This window comes from Suricata suricatta, chromosome 3 (assembly GCF_006229205.1).
Source record: "Suricata suricatta isolate VVHF042 chromosome 3, meerkat_22Aug2017_6uvM2_HiC, whole genome shotgun sequence".
In the NCBI taxonomy this organism is placed as follows: Eukaryota; Metazoa; Chordata; class Mammalia; order Carnivora; family Herpestidae; genus Suricata; species Suricata suricatta.
Window position 1 is genome coordinate 98,505,409 of NC_043702.1, and position 22,873 is coordinate 98,528,281.

The following is a 22,873-nucleotide window of genomic DNA, read 5'->3' on the forward strand; positions in this document are numbered from 1 at the left end:
AGAGAGAAAGAGATTAAGAGAGCTCAAGCATGCCATCAAGAAGGGTAGAGCTGGGGAGTAAGAGAGAGAGGAAGAGGGAGAGGGAGGAGGGGGAGGGGGGGGAGAGAGAGAGAGAGAGAGAGAGAGAGAGAGAGAGAGAGAGAGAGAGAGAGAATCTTAAGCAGGCTCCACACCCAGCACAGAGTTCGATTCAGGGCTCAATTTCAGGACTGTGAGATCATGACCTGAGCCGAAATCAAGAGTCAGGTGATTAACTGATTGAGTTACCCAGGTGTCCCATCAACCCAGTTTTAAAATGGAGAAAATATCTCTGCCAGAGAGATACAGGTGGCAAATATGCACATGAAATGGTGCTCAAAATAATGCATTATTAGCAAAATGCAGATTAAAACCACAATGAGATACCTTATTCAAATATCTAAAATTAAAAAGTCTGCTGGTGAGAAGGTACAATGGTACAACTACTTTGAACAACAGTGTGACAGTCTCTTACAAAGAGGTAAAATGTTAGTAGTAAACATATGCCTATCGAATGATCCAGCTATTCTGGTCCTAGGTTTTGACCCAAGATAAATGGAAGCATGAGGCTTGTGTAAGAATACTCACAGCAGCTTTATAAGTTCCCCAGTCTGGAAAAGAGTGACCACCAATAGGTTAATGGATAAACTGTAGTGTTACTATACCATGGAATTTTCTTCAGTAATAGAAAGCAATGAGCTCTTTTTTGTTATTGGTAGTGATGGTGGTAGTGGCTGCCAAACGATCCTTTACCGAGATACTTTCCTTTGTTGTTGTTAACCGGCTGGGCATTCCACTGCAGCACTGTTGACGTCATCTACAATGTCATGAGGGTGGCGGCCATCACCATTGCATCTCCACAGACTGGGCAGTTCCCTGGATCTCTTTAACGGTTCCAGAGAGTTGTCTGGCTAAAGATCGGTTTACTTGCCTCTATGCTCTCTCAAAAACACTGCAGGGCAGTGTTGACAATCTCATCAAAAGTGATATTTCCACCGTGCTTACTGTTTTCCTGCTTCTTTCTGTCTCTTGGTGGTTCATTGAGGACTTTGAGAATCAGGGCGGAGGCAGAAGGTACCATATCAACGTGGGGCTGTCCTGAATGGTCACTTTCACTGTACTATTAGACCCTTCCCATCACCATTTGCCTTAGGAGAAGGACCCAAGGGGCTGATCTTCAGGGCCAGGGCATATGTGACACCAGCTTCCCCACTGGTGCACCTCGGGCATATGACTTTGATCTCATTGGGGTCACACTTGGGCCGCATGGTGGAGGCAGCTGGTGTTGGATGAACCTGGATTTGGGACAGTGAAAGACAGTTGTACCTTTGCCTCCTCTGAGCTGAAAGCAGAACTTTGTAAACAGTTGAGGTATAGTTGACATGCAATATTACATTAGTTTCAGGTTTATATATTACCCAATGTCCACCACAATCAATACAGTCACTACCTGTCACTGTACAGCGTCACCACAGTATTATCGACTGTATTCCCAATGCTGTACTTTTCATCCCCATAACTTATTTATTTAAAAATTTTTTAATGTGTATTTATTTTTGAGAGACAGAAAGACAGAGCATGAACAAGAGAGGGGCAGAGAGAGAGAGAGGAGGACACAGACTCCAAAACAGACTCCAGGCTCCAAGCTGTCAGCACAGAGCCTGATGCACAGCTCAAACTCATGAGCAGTGAGTTCACGACCAGCAGAAGTGGAGAGCTTAACTGCCCAAGCCACCCAGGCGCCCCTATTTATATTATAACAGGAAGTGTATGCCTCTGAATTCCCTTATCTATTTCTCCTGTCCCCGCATCCACCTCCCCTCTGGCAACTACCAGTTTGTTCCCTGTATTTAGAGTCTGGTTTCTTGTTTGTTTTTTCGGTTCCACATGTAAGTGAAATCATTCTGTACTTGTCTTTCTCTGTCTGACTTAGTGCATTTAGCATAATACCTTCTAGGTCCATCCATATTCTTGCAGATGGCAATACTTCATTCTTTTTGTGATTAGTATTCCTTTGTATACATGTATCACATCTTCTTTAGCCATTCATCTATTGATGGACACGGGCTGCTTCCGTATGGTGGCTATTGTGAAAAATGCAGTTGACATGGGGGTGCATCTATTTTTTCAAATTAAGGTGTTCATTTTCTCTGGGTAAATACCCAGAAGTAGAGTTGCTGGATCATATGGTTTTGTTTTTTTTTTTTTTTGAGTAACCTAGAAAAAATGAACTCTTGATACATATAACATGGATGATTCTCAGAATAATTATGTTGAAGAAAAGAAATCAGACCCAAAAAAAAAGAGTATAGACTGTTTGATTCAATTTGTATAAAAGTCTAGAATATCTGAAGTAATCTATAGAGACAGGAAGCAGATTACTGACTGCGTGGGGATGAGTTGGGTGGATCAGTATGGCGGATCAGGGAGGAAGGACAGAGAGCTTACAAAAGGGCAAGAGAAAACTTTGGGCAGTGATTGAGATGTTCATTTTTTTGTGGTTTTTTTTTTTAATGTTTTATTTAGTTTTGATACAGAGAGAGACAGAGCACGAGAGGGGGAGGGACAAAGAGAGAGGGAAACACAGAATTTGAAGCAGGCTCCAGGCTCTGTGCTGACAGCTCAGAGCTTGATGCAGGGCTCTACATGAACCACGATATCATGACCTGAGCCAAAGTCGGCTTAACTGACTGAGCCACCCAGGCCCCCTGAGATATTCATTATTTTTCTGGTGGTTTTGTAGATGTAACATATATCAAAACATCAAATTTTTAATAAGTGCAGTTTATTGTGTGTCAGTTCCACATCAAGTATAGCTATAAAAGAAGGAATTTGGAGACCCTAAGCAAAGAAACAAAAACCAAAGGAAAGAAATATTGGCTGCAGAGCATTGTAGCAAAGTCCTGGAATGACACTGGTGCATTCAGCCTGCAGGAGGGAAGGTAAAGGGCCCGGGGAAAGAGGTCTAGAAGGAAGGCTGGGCTTCACACTCTTGAGCTGTGAGGATAGAAACATCAAGGATCTGAGAAAGGTGCAATATCCAGGCAAAAGAAACAGCCGTTATAAACCCTAGGAAGGAAGACAACTAAAATTTGATATTTCTTCCAAATAAGAAACTGAAATAAAATTTGATGTCATTTTTAAGAGTTACTGGCAAATGAAAGAAAAAATGGAATCTAATCAGCCTTGCTATGGGGACTCTTCTCTCAGTGAGCTCATAGTGAACCTTCACAAAAATAAAGCTGTGATCTGAGCCTCTACTTGGCCTGGCAGAGAAACATTTTACATAAACATTTAACATATTTACACAGTTAAGACAAAAATGGTGTTTATTAGTTGCCAACTTTCTTTCTTTTTATGTTTATTTAGTTTTGGGAGAGAGACAGAGTGTGAGCAGGGGAGGGGCAGAGAGAGAGGGGGAGGGAGAGAATCCTAAGTGAGCCCCATGTTGTCAGCACAGAGCCCGACGCGGGGCCCGAACCCACATACCGTGAGATCATGATGCGAGCCAAAGTCAGACGCTCAACTGACTGAGCCACCCAGGTGCCCCAGTTGCCAACACTCAAAAACAACTTATGAACAAAGTATGGAGGTCTTGGTTGTTGTTAACAATCTCCATGACATAAAAGCAAGACTGTGGAAGAGAGGAGGAGGGTACAAGAAAGCATAGGAATGGTAATGTTTTCATTTCATGTGAGAGAGGAGTTGAAATACTCAGCAAAAGATCATGAAACAACAAATAGGGGTATAAGTGCATCATTTCAAGTCACAAAGATAACTCACAGCAGAACTAAAAATAACAACGTGATCTTCAAAATTGGAAGGGAAAAGCTTGGAAGGAGCATTTGTGTACATGAGCAGAATCCTTATCTGCTTAGCAGAGGAATGAGTCAGTGGCTACTGGCTGAGGTTGGTAATAGAGAATCAGAAGAACAGGCATAATGTTTAAAGTGATGGCCATCAGAGACACAAAACTCAGATATAACAGAAAGAAACAGCCTCTGGGATGTGGTCCCGGGGACAGGAATGGCCTTCAGGAGCCCCATTGCTTTTCATCACACATCCTTCCAGCTCAGATAGAGATGAGTTGCTACACATGCATGCATCAGTCTGAGGAAAATTAATTACATGATGACCACTCAGACTACTTACTCCGTTGATGATGACCACCTGTGAGAATCTGAAGTATGACAACGATTAAAGATAGTGGTGTTGCCATTTCCAAAAACAGTTCATTCATTACCCTTGGCCCAAGGCGCACCAAGAGAGTTGGCCACACAGCAACCTCACTCGCCCTCGGTCAAGCAGCATAAGAGAGGCTCCTGAAGGCCACACAGCTAATGTCCCCTCCCTAGTGTTGAGCACCGTGCCTTCCTCACCACCTGACTAGGGTGCAGCCAGCCCGTCCCCCCTCACACTGTCTCCTAGTCTCACTGAGACCCAGCCCCACTGAGGTCTCCGTCACTCCTGCCCCAATTCCGGCTAGAGTCCCTTCCCGGGCACTTTCCTGATTGGCCTTTTGTCGCCTCTGGAGGGAGTGACTCCTGGGGGTGGGAGTCCGCAGTTATCAGCCTGTTACACTCCAGTTGCTCCCTTTACCCGTGAGGTGGGGCTGTGTTCCTTCTCCAGGCCTGCCTGTCACCCCCACTTCCTGGTTGGGAGTGGGGGGTGGAGGGGCAGTGGCCAAAGTTCTCCTTGCTCTGCTTCTGGGCATTCCTGTGGTTTAATCATACAGAGGACCTGGTTCGCCCAGTAAGGACTGGGTGGGGTGGGGAGGGCTCACTCTGTCTTCTGTCCTTGTCTTCTCCTTCCAAAATGCACTGGATGGAACATGAAATGTCCCCTATGTCCACCCCCCCCCCACTATCCTTCCTCCTCACCCACCTTCCTCTATGTTCTCAGACCTCCCCTCAGACCTCCTCTCTGTTCCACCAGGGCCCCCACCTTTCATGTTGTTCCCTGCCAACACTCCAGCCCCTGACTGGGTAGGAGGTCTTCCATTGAACTCCAAGGGGTAGAACCCAATATTTACATTCTCTTCTGTCTCTATCCCACCCCATGCAGGGCTTTGAGGAACCTGCAAAGAACCTGCTGCTGTCAGAAAAAACATATGTAGATATGAACCCTAACCTTCCCTTCAACCGCAGGTGCTCACTGAGGTTGCTTGTTTCTACAAGGCGGTAGTCGTTGCAGATTCCATCCATGGGCATCCTCCCTCTCCCTGCCCTCCACCTCCTTTGTACCCCCCAGTTTGGGCTGGGGCCCGCTCTGCACCTTCTCCCTGGTGCTAGCTGCCCGTCCGCCTCTCCGCACCAAAGGCATAAACTCTTGGCAGCGCTTGGGACTGAGCCACATTCGATTAGTACACCCCAGGACATGCCAGCTCTCCCACCCCTGACATCTGGGTGCTCTAGTGCTCCCCACCTCCCCCCACCCTGCACCCCCCACTCCCTTCCCCTCTCACTTGCCCCCACCTGGCTAGCTGCATTTTCTTCTCTGTGGGAGACATTTGTTTCTTGGCAGTGAGACTGGGTTTCTATAAGCCATGTGGACTTTTGTTGTCTTGTTAAAACATGTCTTTAAAAATCATACGAACTGGGGTCGCCTGGGTGGCTCAGTCAGTTAAGTGTCCGACTTCAGCTCAGGTTATAATCTCGCAGTTCGTGGGTTCAAAGCCCTGCATTGGGCTCTGTGCTGACAGCTCAGAGCCTGGAGCCTGCTTCGGATTCTGTGTCTCCCTCTCTCTCTCTGCCCCTCCCATGCTTGTGCACACACTCCCTCTCCTTCGAAAATAAATAAACATTAAATATATATATATACATAGGCAGATATACATATAGATACAGATAAAAAATAAAAAGTCAGATGAGCATACAAAAAAACCCAAGCATGAACTTAGTGGTTCTTAAACATCTGAAATTAAACAACTGGGAGGGACAAGAGTGGGGTTTGTTGGCCAAGCCCCAGAAGGGACATTAAAAGGCTCTCTATTTTCATATTGTGACATAATTTCTCTGGGCCTCCATTAGGTCTGTTGGAAAATTAGGAAAAAACAGGATCTCCCTTAAAACCAGATACTGCTTGCAAATGGAGCCTTCCTGAATTAAAACCATTACCAGAATGATGTTAAAGGTTGACATTTCCTGATCCATCAAATGTCATCCTCTTCTTTGTCTTGTCTTTAAAGGGGTCGTTAGGCTATTTTTGTTTTCAAACCCAGAAGCTTACTAGCTTTTTAAAGCCGGTTCGCTTATCTAATAGATCCCCCTAATTCATCAAATTTAGAAATAAATACAGAACTTTAAGCCCTTCTAAGCTATGATTTCAGTTGGACTTGTTTCCTCCAGAACTTGGTAAACCCACAGGCGAGTGCTGGAGCTCTTAAACTAGAGAAGTGACATTTATGAAGGACTGTGGCTGCCACAGTTTGAAGACACGTCCCTTCCGCCGCTGCTCTTTCCCAGAAGAGCTGGCGAGGCCCCAGAGTGTTAGTGCTAGCAGGGGCCATGGACAGCGCTGTCGCCTGGCCTGGGCCTGACTCAGACTCTGGTAAACAAAAGAGATTCCCCACCCCTCCTTTCTCTGTCTTCGTCCTGCAGAATCCCAGCCCAGGATTGTTTCCTGTGATGCACCCTCTGACCTACTCGGAAACCTTGATAGACTACCATCTGTGCCCGCACCCCAAGTACAAGTTCAACAAGGAGTCCCACAGCAGGTCCAGCATTCCTCTCACCCAAAAGCAGTTTCTCCACCACACGGTAATGCCGGCGGCAGGCCCCCGGCGGGGCTGGCCCTGGGTTGCAGGGAAGGGCAGAGGGCAAGATTGGAAGGTCATAGCAGGAGTCAGGAAGGGGGGTTGCAGCCACAGCCCCACTACTGCTCTTGGCCTGTCCATACCCCGCCCCAGGCTGCATGTGGCCCTTCTTTCAACTCTTTTACCCATGAAAGCTGTCTATTCATTTTCTATTCATTTTTATTCCTATTTCAACCATGTAGAAAATGGTCACGTGCTGGGTGTAACCCCACAACCTGACCTCCTCTTTCTTTGGCTTTGACAAGTATAAAAACATCAGAACGGACAAGGTGGTAATGTGACCAAGGCACAGTATCGGAGAGGCTCCAGAGAAACTTCCTCTCCCCTTAGGTGACCAACCTGACCTGAATGCCCAGAGACATCTCTTAGAGATGGCCCTCAGCCCCTTCCAAGTCAAGGAGTTTCTAACTGAAGTCATCATCTCTGTCCTGCTTCTGCCAGCCACACCTCAAGCCGTCTCCCCTCCTGGGCCGCCCACTGCCTTTCTGTCCTCCGTGTTCACGTGTGTGACCCATGTGCTCCTTGATCCCTCCCTCTCCTTCCTTCCCTGTATCTGCCCATCGCTGGATCCCCTTCTACCCCACATAACAGACGAGTCTCCTACTTCACCCCACAGCCTGACCGTGCAGTCGGCCCTCCCTGGAAACCTTCCCTTGACACAAATCGGGTCTTGTTGTTTTCCAGTGTAATGACCCTCAGTGGTCCCTGCTGCCCGAGGGCGTGGCTCCAAGCTCACTGACTTGGCCCCCAGGCCCTTCCTGGCCGGACTGGACTGCCTGTCCAGACTCACTTCCCACCAGGCCCCGTCTGGCCCTGCACTCAATCACACTGGTGGTCCCCTGACAGCACCCTCCTCCGCATCTCTGTCCATTTGCAGGCACTTCGCCCTGCCCGGAATGCCCCTTGATAAGCCCCCACCGCTTTGAATATTGCTTAAGCAGCACATTCACCCATCTGTCCTTCATTGTCAGGACAGGTTTCTTGTGTGCCTAACGAATCAGGGGGAGAAAAGCTCTCCACCGTCCCTACTGAAGTTCCCTACAGCATTGTTTAGTGCTCTTTGCTAGAGAAGTTGTCTTTTAGCCTCGGAAAATGTCAGTCGAACTTAATGAAATTATACATTTGGGGGCACAGTCGGTGAAGTGTCCGACTTCAGCTCAGGTCACGATCTCATGGTTCGTGAATCCAAGCCTCAAGCCCCACATCAGGCTCCCTACTGTCAACACAGAGCCCACTTCAGAGCCTCTGTCTCCCTGTCTCTCCGCCCCTCCCCTGCTCACGCACGCATGGGCGCTTGCTCTCTCTCAAAAACAAATAAACATTGAGAATAAATGAATCAATAAATTTTGGAGCTTAACTTTCAAGACTGCAAAAAAAGCCAGTCGAATGAAACAAGTCCTTCCTAGTTTCTACTCCACCACACAGTTCCCTTCCACGTCGGACCCTGTGCTGGCTGTCCCTACAGGACATTATTCCTGGAATAATGCAGTGGCAGAAGTTCCAGCCTCTGGCCATCCCGTTCCTGCCTGACACCTCAAAGACAGAGACTACGCAGCGGTAAGCCACAGCTTCTCTTTGTCTCCCGTGGGTGTGTTTGCTGCACGGATTACAGAGGTGAAGCTCCTCAAAGTAAAAACTCCCGTAGTGTTATCAAATCCTACTTTACCTTTACGTGCTAGTTAGAGAAATATGATGATGTATGGCTGATTCGTGTAGTTTGAATGACATAACTGAGATCTACTTGTTTAAAAAGACGAATGTCACAAGTGGTTGATTGGCCATATTTCAATAAACGTGGACGACCAATCCCCATAATTCAGCTGAAATATTCATGGCCAGTTTTTAATGTTTTTGAATTGTCAAGATGAGCCTTCAACACCCTCCCTATCCAATTCCAGGGCACACACTACTCTCTCTGCCACAGCTTGGCATTCCCTGCGAGGTCCCCCAGCTGCAGAAACAGGATGGGTAGATGAGAATACTGTTGGAGCAAAGAAAGACCTCTAGAGTAGCCACATTTTTGCTCGTTTGCTTACTTAGCATCTCTCCAGAACCCTAAGATCTCAGACGAGGAGTCTGGTGCCTCTTCTCTAGGACTCTGGCAGGTCGGTAACGCACCCCTGAGCCTCTGAATTTGCTTCTTTAGTCTATTATCCTTATGAGCATAGTTAAATAGGCTATTGGTGAGCAAATGTGCTGATCTCCACCAGGATGGTCATCAGCAGTCACCTTCCGTTCAAGTCCTTTGATCCAAAGTGAGGCCACCCCAGGGAAACATGACCTCTGCCACTATTCAGGATCGCAGGTGAGCACTGCCCCCTGACTCCCACCCGCATTTCCTCATCTTCCCAGATGCAGGAACTCCAGACCCTGCCCCACAGAGGGCCACCCAGCCACAGCTCCCAGTCCTCTTGTGCATTAAAACAAAGGGATTGGATGGTGGTAAAAACCCAGCTCGCCTGGACATTCTTATTTGTGTTGGCGTGAGAGAGCTCACCAGATGTGCGGTGACCCTGTATGTATTACCCGGCCACCTGCCCTCCTCCGGTGTGGGAGGGGCTCGGTGAAAGTCAGCGTGTGACTCCAGACCACTGAATTTTACTTCTTCCGTCATTGCTGGAGGAAAAGCTGGTCCCAAATTAGCAACATTCGGCCACACTTCCCCGAGCATTTCCACAGACTCTTTCTTTTGAGTTATTTCGTTAGCACTTCTCAGCTACTCTCCTCTGTCTGGAGATGAATAGGAAACAAACAAACAAACAAAACAAAACAAAAACAAACCACCCAGTTTAGGATTTGTGACCTGGTCGAGGCTCAAAAATAGGAGTTCCTTTTCTATGGGTTGATCCATACTTCATCACCATAAACTCCGCATCTTTCTTCTTCACCGTAGTGTATTTTTAAAATCTGAAATCTCCAGAATGCGGAGAAGTAATGGCATGGTAGAAAGAATGAACAGCTTGGAGGAGCCCTTGGAGACCTGCCTTTGTAACCTGTTAGCGGGTCACCTACCCTGTGTCCTTGGGCGAGTTACTTATTACTGAAGCCCTTTGAGCAGTAATTCCCTCACTTGTGAAACAGAGCAGTGGCGTCCTGCCCAGACTCTTGTGCGGGTCAAAGTAAAATGATGATGTGAAGCGTCTAGCACCATCCTTGAACTCTTCCTTGCCCTTCTAGCCTCCTCCCCCAGCCACTAAATCTTGCAATGACTCTGCTGCCACTAGATGGCGATGGTCTGCCACCACCTTGACACTCAGCCTCCCTTGGGTGTAGGATGAGGATGCTTTCTCCACCCAGGTAATCAAATCAGGCATAGCTGGCTGTGGTGTACGTACCACCAGGAGACTGAATAAGCAAAATGACCAGTGGATAAATGGTGAGAAGTGTCCACCACTTGGCATGCACAAATGTCAAGACTTAAGGGGGGAAAGTCCTATTTTCCTCCCCAAACCAATGTCCTTGGAAATTTTTCCCGAGGCTGTTCTTCCAAAAAGCGGCCAGAATGCATTTACCCTGGGCTTGAATTCACCATGAATTAAACATGAATTCTACATGAATTAAAGAAAACTCTCCAACTCTGAGTTGCTCATTTCAACCTCTGTGCCTGAGTGCTCTGTGGGGCCAGTTTCTTTCAAAATAAACCATAATTGCATAACAGATTATAAAATCAAAAGACGATTTTACATTTCCTTATCATGGATTTCCATGATGTCAGATTCCAGACCGTGTTTTTTATTTTTAAAGGCAGTTACAAATTAATAATGATGTTCTTTTTTTAAGTTCTTACAAATCCATTAATGATACTTCAACTTTGCATTCATTTTGCTTCAATAAATTACCTATTACTTATGGGATGTTCCTTTTGCCCCTGAGAATTATCTGTTTGTTGTTAAGACCATGCCATATAGTTATTTACTGTTTGTTTATTCAAGTTATTTTTGTATTCATAATACTCAAAACAGCTCACTTGGCTTCTCTGCTCTTTAATAAATTCAGTGTGAATTTGTTGTGTCTCTAGGACCTTCATAGACATTGTGAGAGTCAGCAGCAGCAGAAGAAATTACCTAATCCAGTAGCACCCCAACTTTCAGATTTTTTGAAAAATTTTTTAATGTTTATTTATGTTTGAGAAAGAGAGAGAAAGCATGAGTGGGGTAGAGAGAGAGGGAGACACAGAATCTGAAGCAGGCTCCAGGTTCAGAGCTGTCAGCACAGAGCCCGATGTGGGGCTTGAACCCAAGAATCACGAGATCATGACCTGAGCCGAAGTTGGTCGCTTAACCGACTGAGCCACCCAGCCCCCCCCCCAACTTTTGGATTTTGTAGATGAGTGAAATGTCCAGAAGAATTCTGAGAACCATTTTTAGAGCTACCCAAGCTTTGCTTTGCCAAGAAAGGCATTAAAACAAAGCAAAGCAAAGCAAAACAAAGGACCCAACCATCATCTACTGTCTCTACCATTTCAGTTTCAGAAGAACATATTAATACACACAAAAAAGTAAAAGAAACACAGTCTCAGAATTTAAAAATCAGGCAAGTTTGGTCTCATGAAAATCCTTGACGGGCTATGTTCCCAGCCCTCTCTCTGGACAGAGGCATCCGAGCTTTCCACCTCTCAGTGCCTCTTGTCCGGAAGCCCCTGTGACACACTGGCAGTGAGTGGGCTTCTCGGTTAGGACCTCCGTCATGAAGGCAGTAAATACGACTGATCCCTGGGTGGCACCCAGGTTCCCTTTAGTAAGAAATGGTGTTAAAACCAAAACCTGGGTGCTAGGGGTACACACTGCTACCAGGAGGGTTTGTTTCCTGGCCTCCTCAGCAGACATGCCAGGGAGTGCATATGGGGAAATTTACACAGACAGACAGACAGACACCCACACACACACACACATGCGCACACGTATACGTGTGCATAGAAGCACACGCACACATATTTTAGAAATTGTGGATTCGCAGCAATGCTTGTAACTCCAGTCCTATCCATAAAGTGATTGCCTGCGGTCCCCATTCTGTATCTGTATGTCCCTTCTTCCACTGTGAGGAACCTGGCTCTCAACACGTCTACTCGTTACCCAGTTCCTGAGTACATCCAAAATCGTTTCAGAATTCCTTCACCGATAACCATTTCAATAAACAAGGATGATAAATAGAGTTCAGGTTTATTTGAAGTTTGCCCTGTACCACATCCCACCAAAGCTGTGACCAGACCGTCAACTACCGTATTTATAAGTTTCTTGGATTAGTTTTTTCCTTTCCTTTTTTTCTCTTTCCTTCCTTGCCTTCTTTATTTTCTTTCTTTTTCCTTCTCTCTTCTTTCTTCCTTTCTTCCTTCCTTCCATCCTTTTTTCCCCTCCACTGTGATTGTGGAATTCATGTGAAATATTATTTGCTTCAGTTTGCTTTGCCTTTGGGGTTTTCCCCTTCCCTCTGTTACTGATTTATTCTCATTATTGTTTAATATGTAAAATAAAACATGCTTTCCAAATTCAAAACTCTGCAAAAAGGCATCCTCAGAGAAGTGTGCACCTCCCTCCCACCCTTGCCAGTAACCAGCTCCATCTTCTGACTTATTCTTCCGGTTTTGCTACTGCTAAGCAGAATATATGCATTTTCCTCATTTCCCCTTCTGCCTTATACAAAAAGTGCCACATTAGATATACTTTATTGCACTTTGCTTTTTTGTTTTGTTTTGTTTTTTGCTTTTAATATCTCCTGAAAATTGCTGCATCTAGTTTATAGATCTCGTCCTCACTCTTTGGTGCAGCTGCAAAGCTACATGCCGTAGTTTTATTCATTCTCTACACTTGGCAAGCAGGTGCATTTTTGCACCGGAAAAATCCAAAGAGAAAAAAAAGCTTATTTCAAAGACATAGGTGCACACGCCAAGGGGGCTTCAGTTACCCCCCCGCCGGTGTTCCGTGTCTGCCTCCTGCCTCCCCCCTCAGTTCGCAAACTTTCTGGGGTCCGTGAGGCGGCCGGTGTCCTTGCGCTCTGTCACTGTGTGCTTTTGCAAGCGACAGCACTCTTCCCAGCTCCCAGAAACATATTCCAGAAAACTGTTGAAAATGTTTATCCACGTATGTTTTTTACTCCTTCTCCTTGTTGTGTGTTCAACTTTGAAAGGTTTGTAAGTAGTTGAGACCAAAGGGGGAAGGAAAAGGCAAATGCCTGCTCTACCATCTTGAAACAGAACTCTGCCTCCAACTTCTAAAATAACAGTACTTTTTCTCCCTCTTTTAATTATGTTAATGTGCCTGATACCCAGGAATTTTTATATAAAGCTCTAAATGTAATACCAAGAGGAAGGTTTGAAATTGAATAGAACACCGGGAGACTGTAAAATATGAAGAATAAAAAGTGAACTATCTAAACTTCACCCCATGCCCCCCAGGAAACGACATTATTTTAGACACTACCAGCTTGAACGTTCTGTTTCTAAACCCTGGGAAATGTCTGATTGGCCACATTCCCGCAGATTTGACGGTACCTGTTGCGCCCCCTGCCTTTGCCTGTAGGGAATCATGTGGGGTGTTCAGACGTGAGGGATATAGTGGTCAAGTCTTCCCCTGCAGTAAAGTAAAAATGCTTTAGAAAGTTATGTCAGATCCCAAGACTGTGAATGTGAGCATTTATCGTGGGCTGCCCTTGTGATTCCTCCACAGCTGGGACCCCTTCAACTCCGTGATGCTTCCTATAAATGCCCCCACCACTCTTGAGGCCCTACGAGAAGAAGACAGACTGGAAACAGCAGAACGGTACTTTTCTACCTTTGGTTTCTAACATGGTCTGTGTTACGAAAATACGCTAGCCGCTGTGAGAGATTTCAGACGAGCGCACAGCACCAACCTAGAAGAATTCAGGCTAACACCCACCCACCCTTCCGAGGGGATGACATGCTGAATCCACGGCCCGGGACAGACGGTCTCTGCAGCCTCACGTTTGCTGGTCCTTAAGTGCCCCAGGAGCTCACAGGAGCCGGAGAGCAGAGGGGATGCTAAGTGGCCTTGGAAGGCTTCAGTGGTCAAGGTCATGTGGACTTGGGTTAGTACTTGAAAAAAGGTAGGATTTGGAGAGGCATAAAAAACTATAGGCTTCTCTTAAATTAAAAAAAAAAAGGGGGGGTGCTGGGTGGCTCAGTTGGTTAAGCATCCAACCCTTGAATTCTGCCCAGGTCATGATCCCAGGGTTGTGGGATCAAGCCAAGCCCTGCGTCAGGCTGAGCATGAAGCCAGTTTAAGATTCTCTCTGTCTTTCTCTCTACCCCTCACCACCCCCCCCCCCGCCACACTCTCTCTCTAAAACTAAAAAAATATTTTTTTAACTAAAAAAAATAAAACCAAAGGCCTCAAACCAAGGTGCTTAAGTTTGATTTTACTGGTGAGCATCCAACAGCCAGTAGAAATACACCCTTGAATCTTCTGTCACTGTGCCCATTTCAACATTCTTACATGTACATAATCCATTAAAGAAATCCTAAATATCTGAGGTGTATACCCAGTTCTCAGACCTGCCCACATGCAGTTGGCAATGACCTGAGCACTTGAAACTCTGAATCCAGGTCTGGATGGGAAGGTTGAAGTCTCTTCTATGCGAACCGCTGGCTGTGGGCATTGGTGAGGATGCTGCAGCCTGGGCGGGATGGGACACATCTGCCCAAGGTTCAGAGGCCCTGAGGAGGTGCCCAGGAGGCCAGAACTTGGCCGATGCTCCACTCAGCACTGATGTGGGGACGATCGTGGCCCAGTATTCACCTCTGTGAAATGAGAATAAGCATACCTATTTCATGTGAGTCATCAAAACTACAGGAGCTCACGCAGATGCCGATGACAGGGATGGTGATTGTGACAAACGTCGAAAGCACTTACTTGTGCATCCGGCATAGCACTTGGCACGCAGTCTCATTTGCTCCCCACGATGAGGTCTTACTGTCATCCCCATCTCAGAGACGGAAAACGACTCGCAAGAGAAGAGTGTTTGCAGAGCCCCGGACTGCGGCTGCTTAGGAATCGTGTTTTCAATCATACGGGATGGCAGCAGCTTTGGTGGCTTTCCGACTTCCTTTCCATCACAGAAACTTGTTCTGCCGCTTCTGTCTGTCACTGCTGAATGGTGTTTGCACTTCTAATTCCAAAACTTGGAGGCCTTTCTGTTGACCTTGGAAGCTTTTCTCTTCACCGAGCCACTACCACAAAATCCACTCTCTTCTCCTAAAGCAATGGAGTTATTGAAACTAGAGGCTCCATTTCCCAGCCCCCCTCGTAAGGAAGTTTTCCATTTGACGAGGCCCCGGAATGTGAGGAGATGTGAGATAGTCCGCTTCTGATCAGGATCCTCGGAGGAGTGAGTGTTTCTGCTGCACGTTCGCTCTCCCTGCTCTGGACTGGCTCGAACCCGTTCGTGGAGTGACCCAGCTTTAACCACTGGCCAACAAAGCCCTAGGCCAGGTCTCAGCAAACAGGGCCCACGGCCGACACTGGCCACCACCTTTTTGTAAGCTGTACCATTACCACATTTACTCTTTTATGTATTTCTTATGGTTCCTTTCACACGGAAAAGCAGAGTACTTGTAAAAGAGGCCATATGACCTGCAAATCCCTTTAGAGAGAAGTTTGCTGACCCCTGGCCCCCCAGAGAGCAGACCACAAGATAAATATTACCTTGATCCCTTTAATGTCTTCCTTTACTAATAGCTTATTTAGAAATACATTATTTTTTTGATGTTTAATGTTTATTTCGTTTTGAGAGAGAGAGAGAAGCAGAGCATGAGCAGGGGAGGGGCAGAGAGAGAGGGAGACACAGAATCCAAGGACAGGCTCCATGCTCCGAGCTGTCAGCATAGAGCCCGATGTGGGGCTCGATCTCAGCAACTGTGAGATCATGACTTGAGCTGAGATCAGACGCCCAACTAACCGAATCACCCAGGCATCCCTATATCATTTCATTTTTAAAGTGGTTTTGGATTTTTTCATTCTCTTCTTCACTGTTGGTTTCTATTTGAATTCCATTGTGGCCAGAGAACATACTGTGAATAATTTCAGAAGATTGAAATCATTCAGGGTTTCCTTTTGCTCTGAGATATGGCCAAGAGTGGTACACATTTTCAAATGTGCACTTGAAAAGAATGAGAAGTCTGTAACCCCACTTTAAAAATTGCCTTTTATTTTCTGGTTATAAATAATGATGACGACCATTGTTTTTTGGTGGAAAGCAATTTATCAGCCTTATGCTTCTCTTTTATAAAAATGTTATTTATTTTGAGAGAGAGAGAGAGACGCACAAGCAGGGGAGAGGCAGAGAGAGAGAGAGAGAGAGAGAGAGAGAGAGAGAATCCCAGGCAAGCTTCACGGCTCAGTTTCGAGATCATGACCGGAGCCAAAATCAAGAGTCGGACGCTCAACTCAGCAGCCCCAGGCTCACGCTTCTAATATACACACAACAGAAGTGGGTAGAACAAACCTCGAAAGCCACAAGAATTGTGTAACTCTTAAATGATCACAATATTTCTCTTTCATTTTGGGAAGGAAAATCCATTGCAGCTAAGCATCTTCTTCCTTTTCAGTGAGCTCTGTGAACAGAATATAGACGTCATGCTGACTCCAGAAATGATCGAGGCCGAATTCCCGCTCGTGGACCACAAGGACACCAAAAAGGAGAAGTAAGTAAATTCTTTATGCTTGGGAAGGGGCAGCCTTCTGACAGACTGTGTCCTCCATGAAGTGCAGAAGTGTCCCGCTGTCTGAACTAAACAGCTCAGGCTTAAAGAAGAGATTTGCATGTATCTTATTTTATGCACTGTTATTACGTGCCCTTAAATGTGGTTGGTAAGTGAACACTTAAAAACTGAACCCAGTGTTTCCATTTGCTTATCAACTGATTTCACAGGTGTGTTTGTTTCTTATCGATAACTGACTGAGATTCATTCAGTGTAAGGAGCCCAGGCTCTGGAGCTGGAGGGGACCCGGCCCGAGCCTCAGCCCCACCATGTACTCATGTTGCTTACCGTGGTATTTATACTGTGCGGAAACTAATCTCCCTCACAGACAGCGTGAGGATTAAATGAGACACCAACGTGAGGACGTCTTGCCACGTCCTCCATCCCCTCAGCAAACGTTAATGCTGCCCTTCGCCTTCCCGTCAAGGGCCAACGAGCTAAGGAAACATCATCATCCCTCAAAAAATTCGTTTCAATGAACATTTTTGTAATGGAAGTAGCCTGATTTAGCTCATACAATTTATAAGTTTGAAATTTCAAGTATGCTTTTAAAATGTCTTTTTCCTTTGGGGCACCTGGGTGGCTTAGTCGGTTAAGCATCTAACTCTTGATTTCAGTTTAGGTCAGTTTGTGAGTTCAAGCCCTGCATCGGGCTCTGTGCTGACTGCTCAGAGCCTGGAGCCTGCTTCAGATTCTGTGTCTCCCTCTCTCTCTCTGCCCCTCCCCCATGCTTGCTCATTCTCTCTCTACCTCTCTCAAAAATAAACATAAAAAATTGTTTAAAGTCTTTTTCTTTTTAAAGAAATGCATTTAAAAAAAAAAAGACCTCTTCTAAAAAAAGTCTTTTCCCTCTTAAAAAATGCTCATGGATGGCTCAGCCAGTCAGATGTCTGACTTTTGATTTCAGCTCCAATCATGATCTCACAGTTCGTGAGTTTGAGTCGCATGCTTGGGATTTTCTCTTCCTCTTTCTCTGCCTCTCCCCTGCTCTCTCAAATGTGGTTTCTCCCTCTCTCTCTCTCTCTCAATAAATAAATAAACATTAGAAAATAAAAATAAAATAAAATAATTTAAAAATGCCTTTTTTATTATAAAAAAAATCAGAAAATACAAAAAATAAAAACAATAATACCCCCTAGAGGCAGTAACTTGTACATTCTGTTATATGGTCTTCCAAATATTTACTTATCTAATAGCTATATTAATATCTATATTATTCAATGTATGTTAATATATAGTAATATAATATTGGTTATATATTTATGTTTTCATAAACCTTAATCATGTGTTTCATCTTCTGCACTCTTATTTCCCAATCTACCATAAACATGTATTTTTAAAAATAGGTATACATTGTATTTCACCATAATTTAACCAACCCGCTTTTCAGTGTTTTGTTGTTAGCGATAGTGCTACAGTAAACCTCCTGTGCCATAATTCCTTGCAAACTTACCAGACTATTTCCTTAGGATAAATTCCTAGAAACACAAGTACTAGATCTATGTGCACGTTAAGGTTTACTATATATAGTCTAATTGCCAGAGTACATTCACACACCTCCTACCTTCAGAGGTCAGGACTGCCGACGTTCAAATGCCCTGAATAACATGGAAAACTATCATTTTTTTCTTCTTTAGCAATAGGATAGATTCAAAAAGGACCTTCTCATGGTCTTAATTTTAACTTCTGTGTTTACAAATGACGTTCTCTATTTTTTCACGCTTATCCGCTGTTTTTCTTCTTTAATGAGGGACTCCCTTTGCCTTTTTGGTAGGAAGCATTTATCTGTTTGTTGTTGAGATGTGAGTCTCTCATACGCTATGGATAATTACCCTCTCTTAGATATGTGATAAGTTTCTCAGTTCATCACGTAACTGGAGTGTTTGGGGCGGCCTTGTCTTTTTGGAAAGGAGCTCCCCCCACATGTCTTAGTGTGGGGTCCCTTTGGTGTGTTTGTGATGGTTCCAGAGGCCTCCAGCAACCAACTCTCCTAGGAAAATTTTGAGACGTTTCTGGGAAAAGAAAATTTAGGATATAAAAAATGTTAAATAGAATTTCAGTGAGCCTGTTTCAATCAGTTAATTACCAATAAAATAAGTTACACGACACAGCCTGTCAAACCTCGTGTACCTCAACAAACAGAATACTCTTCGCACTGCATTTGTTTCAGGTTTCAAACAATTGACCGAGAGTTTAAAAAAGAAGCTTTTTGGGGGCACCTGGGTGGCTCACTCGGTTAAGGTTCCGACTTCAGCTCAGGTCATGTGAGTTCAAGCCCCACGTCGGGCTCTGTGCTGACAGCTCAGAGCCTGGAGCCTCCTTCAGATTCTGTGTCTCCCTCTCTCTCTGCCCCTCCCCTCCCCATGCTCTGTCTCTGTCTCTCAAAAATAAGCATTAAAAATTTATTTTAATAATGAAAAGCTTTTTAAAAAATTTTATCTTATTATTTTTAGAAGACTCTTTTTAAATTTTTTTTTAATGTTTATTTATTTTTGAGAGAGTGTGCAAGCCAGGGAGGGGCAGAGAGAGAGGGAGACACAGAATCTGAAGCAGGCTCCAGGCTCTGAGCTGTCAGCACAGAGCTCGACATGGGGCTTGAACTTACAAACTATGAGATCATGACCTGGGCCAGTTGCTTAACTGGCTGAGCCACCCAGGTGCCCCTTTTTGTACTAATTTAAAACTTGCCCCTGGACAAGCAATGGCTTGTCACGTGGAGTAATATCTAATACCTCTCTGCTCACGTGCTCTTAAATGTGGTTTTTCACCCTTTATACTGCAGAGCAAATGTTAAATGCCACCCAATTACCAATTACTATTAAATGAAATTGAAGTTAATACTTTATATATTTACACAAAATGGCATTTTTTAATGTAGTTTACCACAAAAATAAACAGTGAACTCTAAACAGTTCTGTACATCAAATTAGCTTCTAATTTTTTCAAAATACACAGATATGGGGGGGAGAGAGGTTTTATCTCTCTCTCTCTCTCTCAAAACTAAATAAACTTTAAAAAGTTTTTAAAAACACACATTTTACCCACTTTCAATAGACATATCGTGGCATTTTAAAATCACTTATTTTTCTGTTCAAATTATTTTATGTACATGTTTTCACATGTCAACCTTATCAACATGATTATTTTATTGGCTGCGAAGTATTCCGACAGGTTGATGTCCCATCGACAGTTTTAGAAAGTCCGTTGGTTCACACTCGCTCCAGCTCCCATCAAGCAGTGCCCGCAGCCGTTCTGTCTTCTCTGTCTTCACCCGTTCCTTTCCCTCTCCTTCTTCCACCTCGGGCAGAAGGCGCCGTCCTCACCGGCAGACACGCATGCAACCAGAAGACAGAACCTATCACCCATCAGTGGTGTATAATTTCTATTTGGTTTCTGGAATTTTCTGTCTTCCTGAATGCAAAGAATCGCGTGTTCTCCCTCAACAGCTGTAATTAACTGGAGAGGTTCTTTGCTGCCCTGGTGGTGATGTCAGCCCTCTGGGCCCCTAAAGGGAATCATGCAAAATGTCCAAGGAACTGTGAGGGGTGACTTTAGCTGGTGACACATCATTTGATACTTCTCAAGCTTTTCACAATATCAATCAGCCATTAGACATGACCTATATATATTTAAATTTTTTTTATTTGAGACCATGAGCAGGGGAGAGTGGCAGAGGAAGGGAAAGAGAGAGAGAGATACAGAGGGACAGGGAATCTCCAGCAGGCTCCACGCTCAGCATGGAGCCCAATGTGGGACTCTATCCCATGACCCTGGGGTCATGACCTGAGCTGAAATCAAGAGGTGGACACTCAACCAACTGAGCCACCCAGGCACCCCTAAGATTGATTCCATTAAATGATACCATCTAATATTTTTATAACATACATTAGGGAACATTTTAATTCTTCATTTTGATATTTTTGCCTTCTCAAAGCTGCCAGGCATTTGCCAGAACTTTACATTTCACCCTGTGTAGAAAGTGTTCCAGAAACACTTGAGTTGATATTGTATTCTCTGATCGAGGCACATCATCTAGCTGAGCTCACAATCATCAGACATCTGTCCTTTCAACCGAATGCACTGGCTCATTCCCTCCCAGATCTTGGGAAACTCCTACCAGCACCCCCTTGCCACGCACAGCGAGAGTCTGGGCTCCCGCCAGCCACTACTTGATCCAGGTGCAGACCCCTCGCTCTTGATTCCCCCACTTCCGGAACCATCGTCAGAGTCGGAGAGATGGCGCATCTACTTTAGTCACAAACATGAGGAAGCATCTAATGCTGACTGAGCATTCAGAAGACATTGCGCTGAGATGCCTAGGAGTGATTTCTCATTTCACCCTGGCAATATCAGGAGATGGGAATTACCACTGTCTGTACATCTGGAAATGGAGCCTGAATTAGGGAACTTGGCGGAGCTAAGAAACGCGCAGAGCTAAGATTGGAAGCCAGGTTTGAATCATGTATCAGCCAAGTGTTTTCACTGGTAACTAAGTTATCGCTAAATATAGTTTTTTATATGTACACATAGTTACACATACACATTTATGTATATACTTATGTGTGTGCACATATGTATATATATGTGTGATCAGTCATATATAAAAACATGTACTCCAGCTATCCATGCAGTCCTCAGCCTGCAGAAGGGTGTGGGTAGGTGACTGGAGCTCTTCCCAAATGCCCTGATGTGTCCTTGTCGGGTGTTTGATACACAGGGAAGCCAAAGGACCAGACCCGCCAGCGGAGAAGACAGGAGAGAAGGTGCTGGAGGAGATGAAGACTCTGCAGAAGAAAGCTCTCAACTCGTACCTGATTCTAGAGTAAAATCGCCAGGCCATCCGTCCCTCCTGTCCACTTTCTGTTGCTCCCCGCGGTCCCTTGTGTCCATTTACATCCTAGCTATCATTGGAATTCAGCTTTCCAGAGGATAAAATTGAAATGTAGGCAATGTATGTATTTTTCAGTAATAATCTTTCTTTTTAAAAATAAAATGTCACTAGGGGGACGACAGTGTCAGAAACTTCTTGGTGCAAGAATTAGTGCTGGCACACACATTTCTTGGGTAAGTCATGGGCTACCAGCCTGAGAGCCAAAAGCGGTACTAACTAACGGCTGTTCCCGAGAGCCCTTTTTGGAGGTGCCGGGGGCCGGAGGTAGAAGGGTTCAGAGCAGGGTTGCTCTCTCACCTCTGCACGGAAGCAGCCCCCGCGGCCCCTGAGGGTCCCAGCCTTGGTGAGGACCTGGCTCACCAGGCACCTGTGGGACAGCAGACACTAGCAAGTAGGGGCTAGCAATGCCAGAGACACTGGGAGCCACTGAGCTAGCAGACCAGCTTGTAAGCAACTGGAAATATCCCTCTGGCAACTCTAGGAAACACCGGGGCAAAAGGTCCCTGCCAAGGGGCCAGGCGTCTCTGGGAACGCATCAGCGAAACCGTTTTGATTGTGGGGTCTTTGGTTTTGATTGTGTTTGTTAACACGACTCCATTCAAGTGCAGAAGCTGGTAAGACTGATGACATCTGGGTTATAAGAACCCATAATTATCCAAGTATATTTGGATGTATTCCCTCCATGCCTTTTTCTGTGCGTAGCTGTTATCAGACTACGTACAGTTTTTAAAAAGCTCTTCATTAACTCATTGATTCTGACACTTTTTCTGGGATTTGTTTTTCCATCACGAAACCAAAACTCTTTAGGGACAGGACCTAAATATGTTTGAGGCCATTCAGATACATTAGACAATTAAATGTTGCTCATGACCATTTCCTTGCTGTCAGTATAACACGGACACAAGTGAGCTTGGGTCTGTGAAACACATTTCTCTAGTGTTCTTTACATTTTTTTTTTAATCTTTATTTTTGAGAGAGAGAGGGAGAGAGCCAGCGGAGAAAGGACAGAGAGAGAGGGATACACAATCCGAAGCAGGCTCTAGGCTCCGAGCTGTCAGCAGAGAGCCCAACGCGGGGCTCAAACCCTCAAACCATAAGATCATGACCTGAGCTGAAGTTGAAGTTGGACACTCAACCGACTGAGCCCCCTAGCGGCTCCCCCTTAGTATTCTTCCCAGCCCCTGTGCAAAACAGAATTTGCGTCACTCATTCACGCACCATGTCCCAGTGGAGACTGCCCCAGGGAGAGGGAGACTCCAACAGCACAAGGCAGAGGCCACAACTCCTCCTCAAAACTAGGGTTACCAGATAGAACAGCTCCCACTTGAACTTGAATTTCAAATATCAACAAATAATATTTTACTGTAAGCATGTCCAATAGGGCATGCACTATTTGGGACATACTACACTAAAAAAAATGCATTTTTATCTGAAATTC

At 45.2% G+C, this 22,873-nt stretch overlaps 1 protein-coding gene across 1 annotated transcript in view; it reads left to right on the forward strand.

Moving 5' to 3' along the window:
* Positions 1–21,551, forward strand: part of CFAP221 (cilia and flagella associated protein 221) — a 100,714-nt gene extending 79,163 nt beyond the window's left edge. Inside the window, exons 20-24 of the mRNA XM_029933328.1 lie at positions 6,618–6,776; positions 8,298–8,389; positions 13,495–13,587; positions 16,392–16,487; positions 21,262–21,551. Coding sequence (XP_029789188.1) covers positions 6,618–6,776; positions 8,298–8,389; positions 13,495–13,587; positions 16,392–16,487; positions 21,262–21,370 — 549 coding nt within the window. The 3' untranslated portion in view covers positions 21,371–21,551. The remainder of the gene's footprint in view (positions 1–6,617; positions 6,777–8,297; positions 8,390–13,494; positions 13,588–16,391; positions 16,488–21,261) is intronic.
* Positions 21,552–22,873: the final 1,322 nt, after the last annotated feature.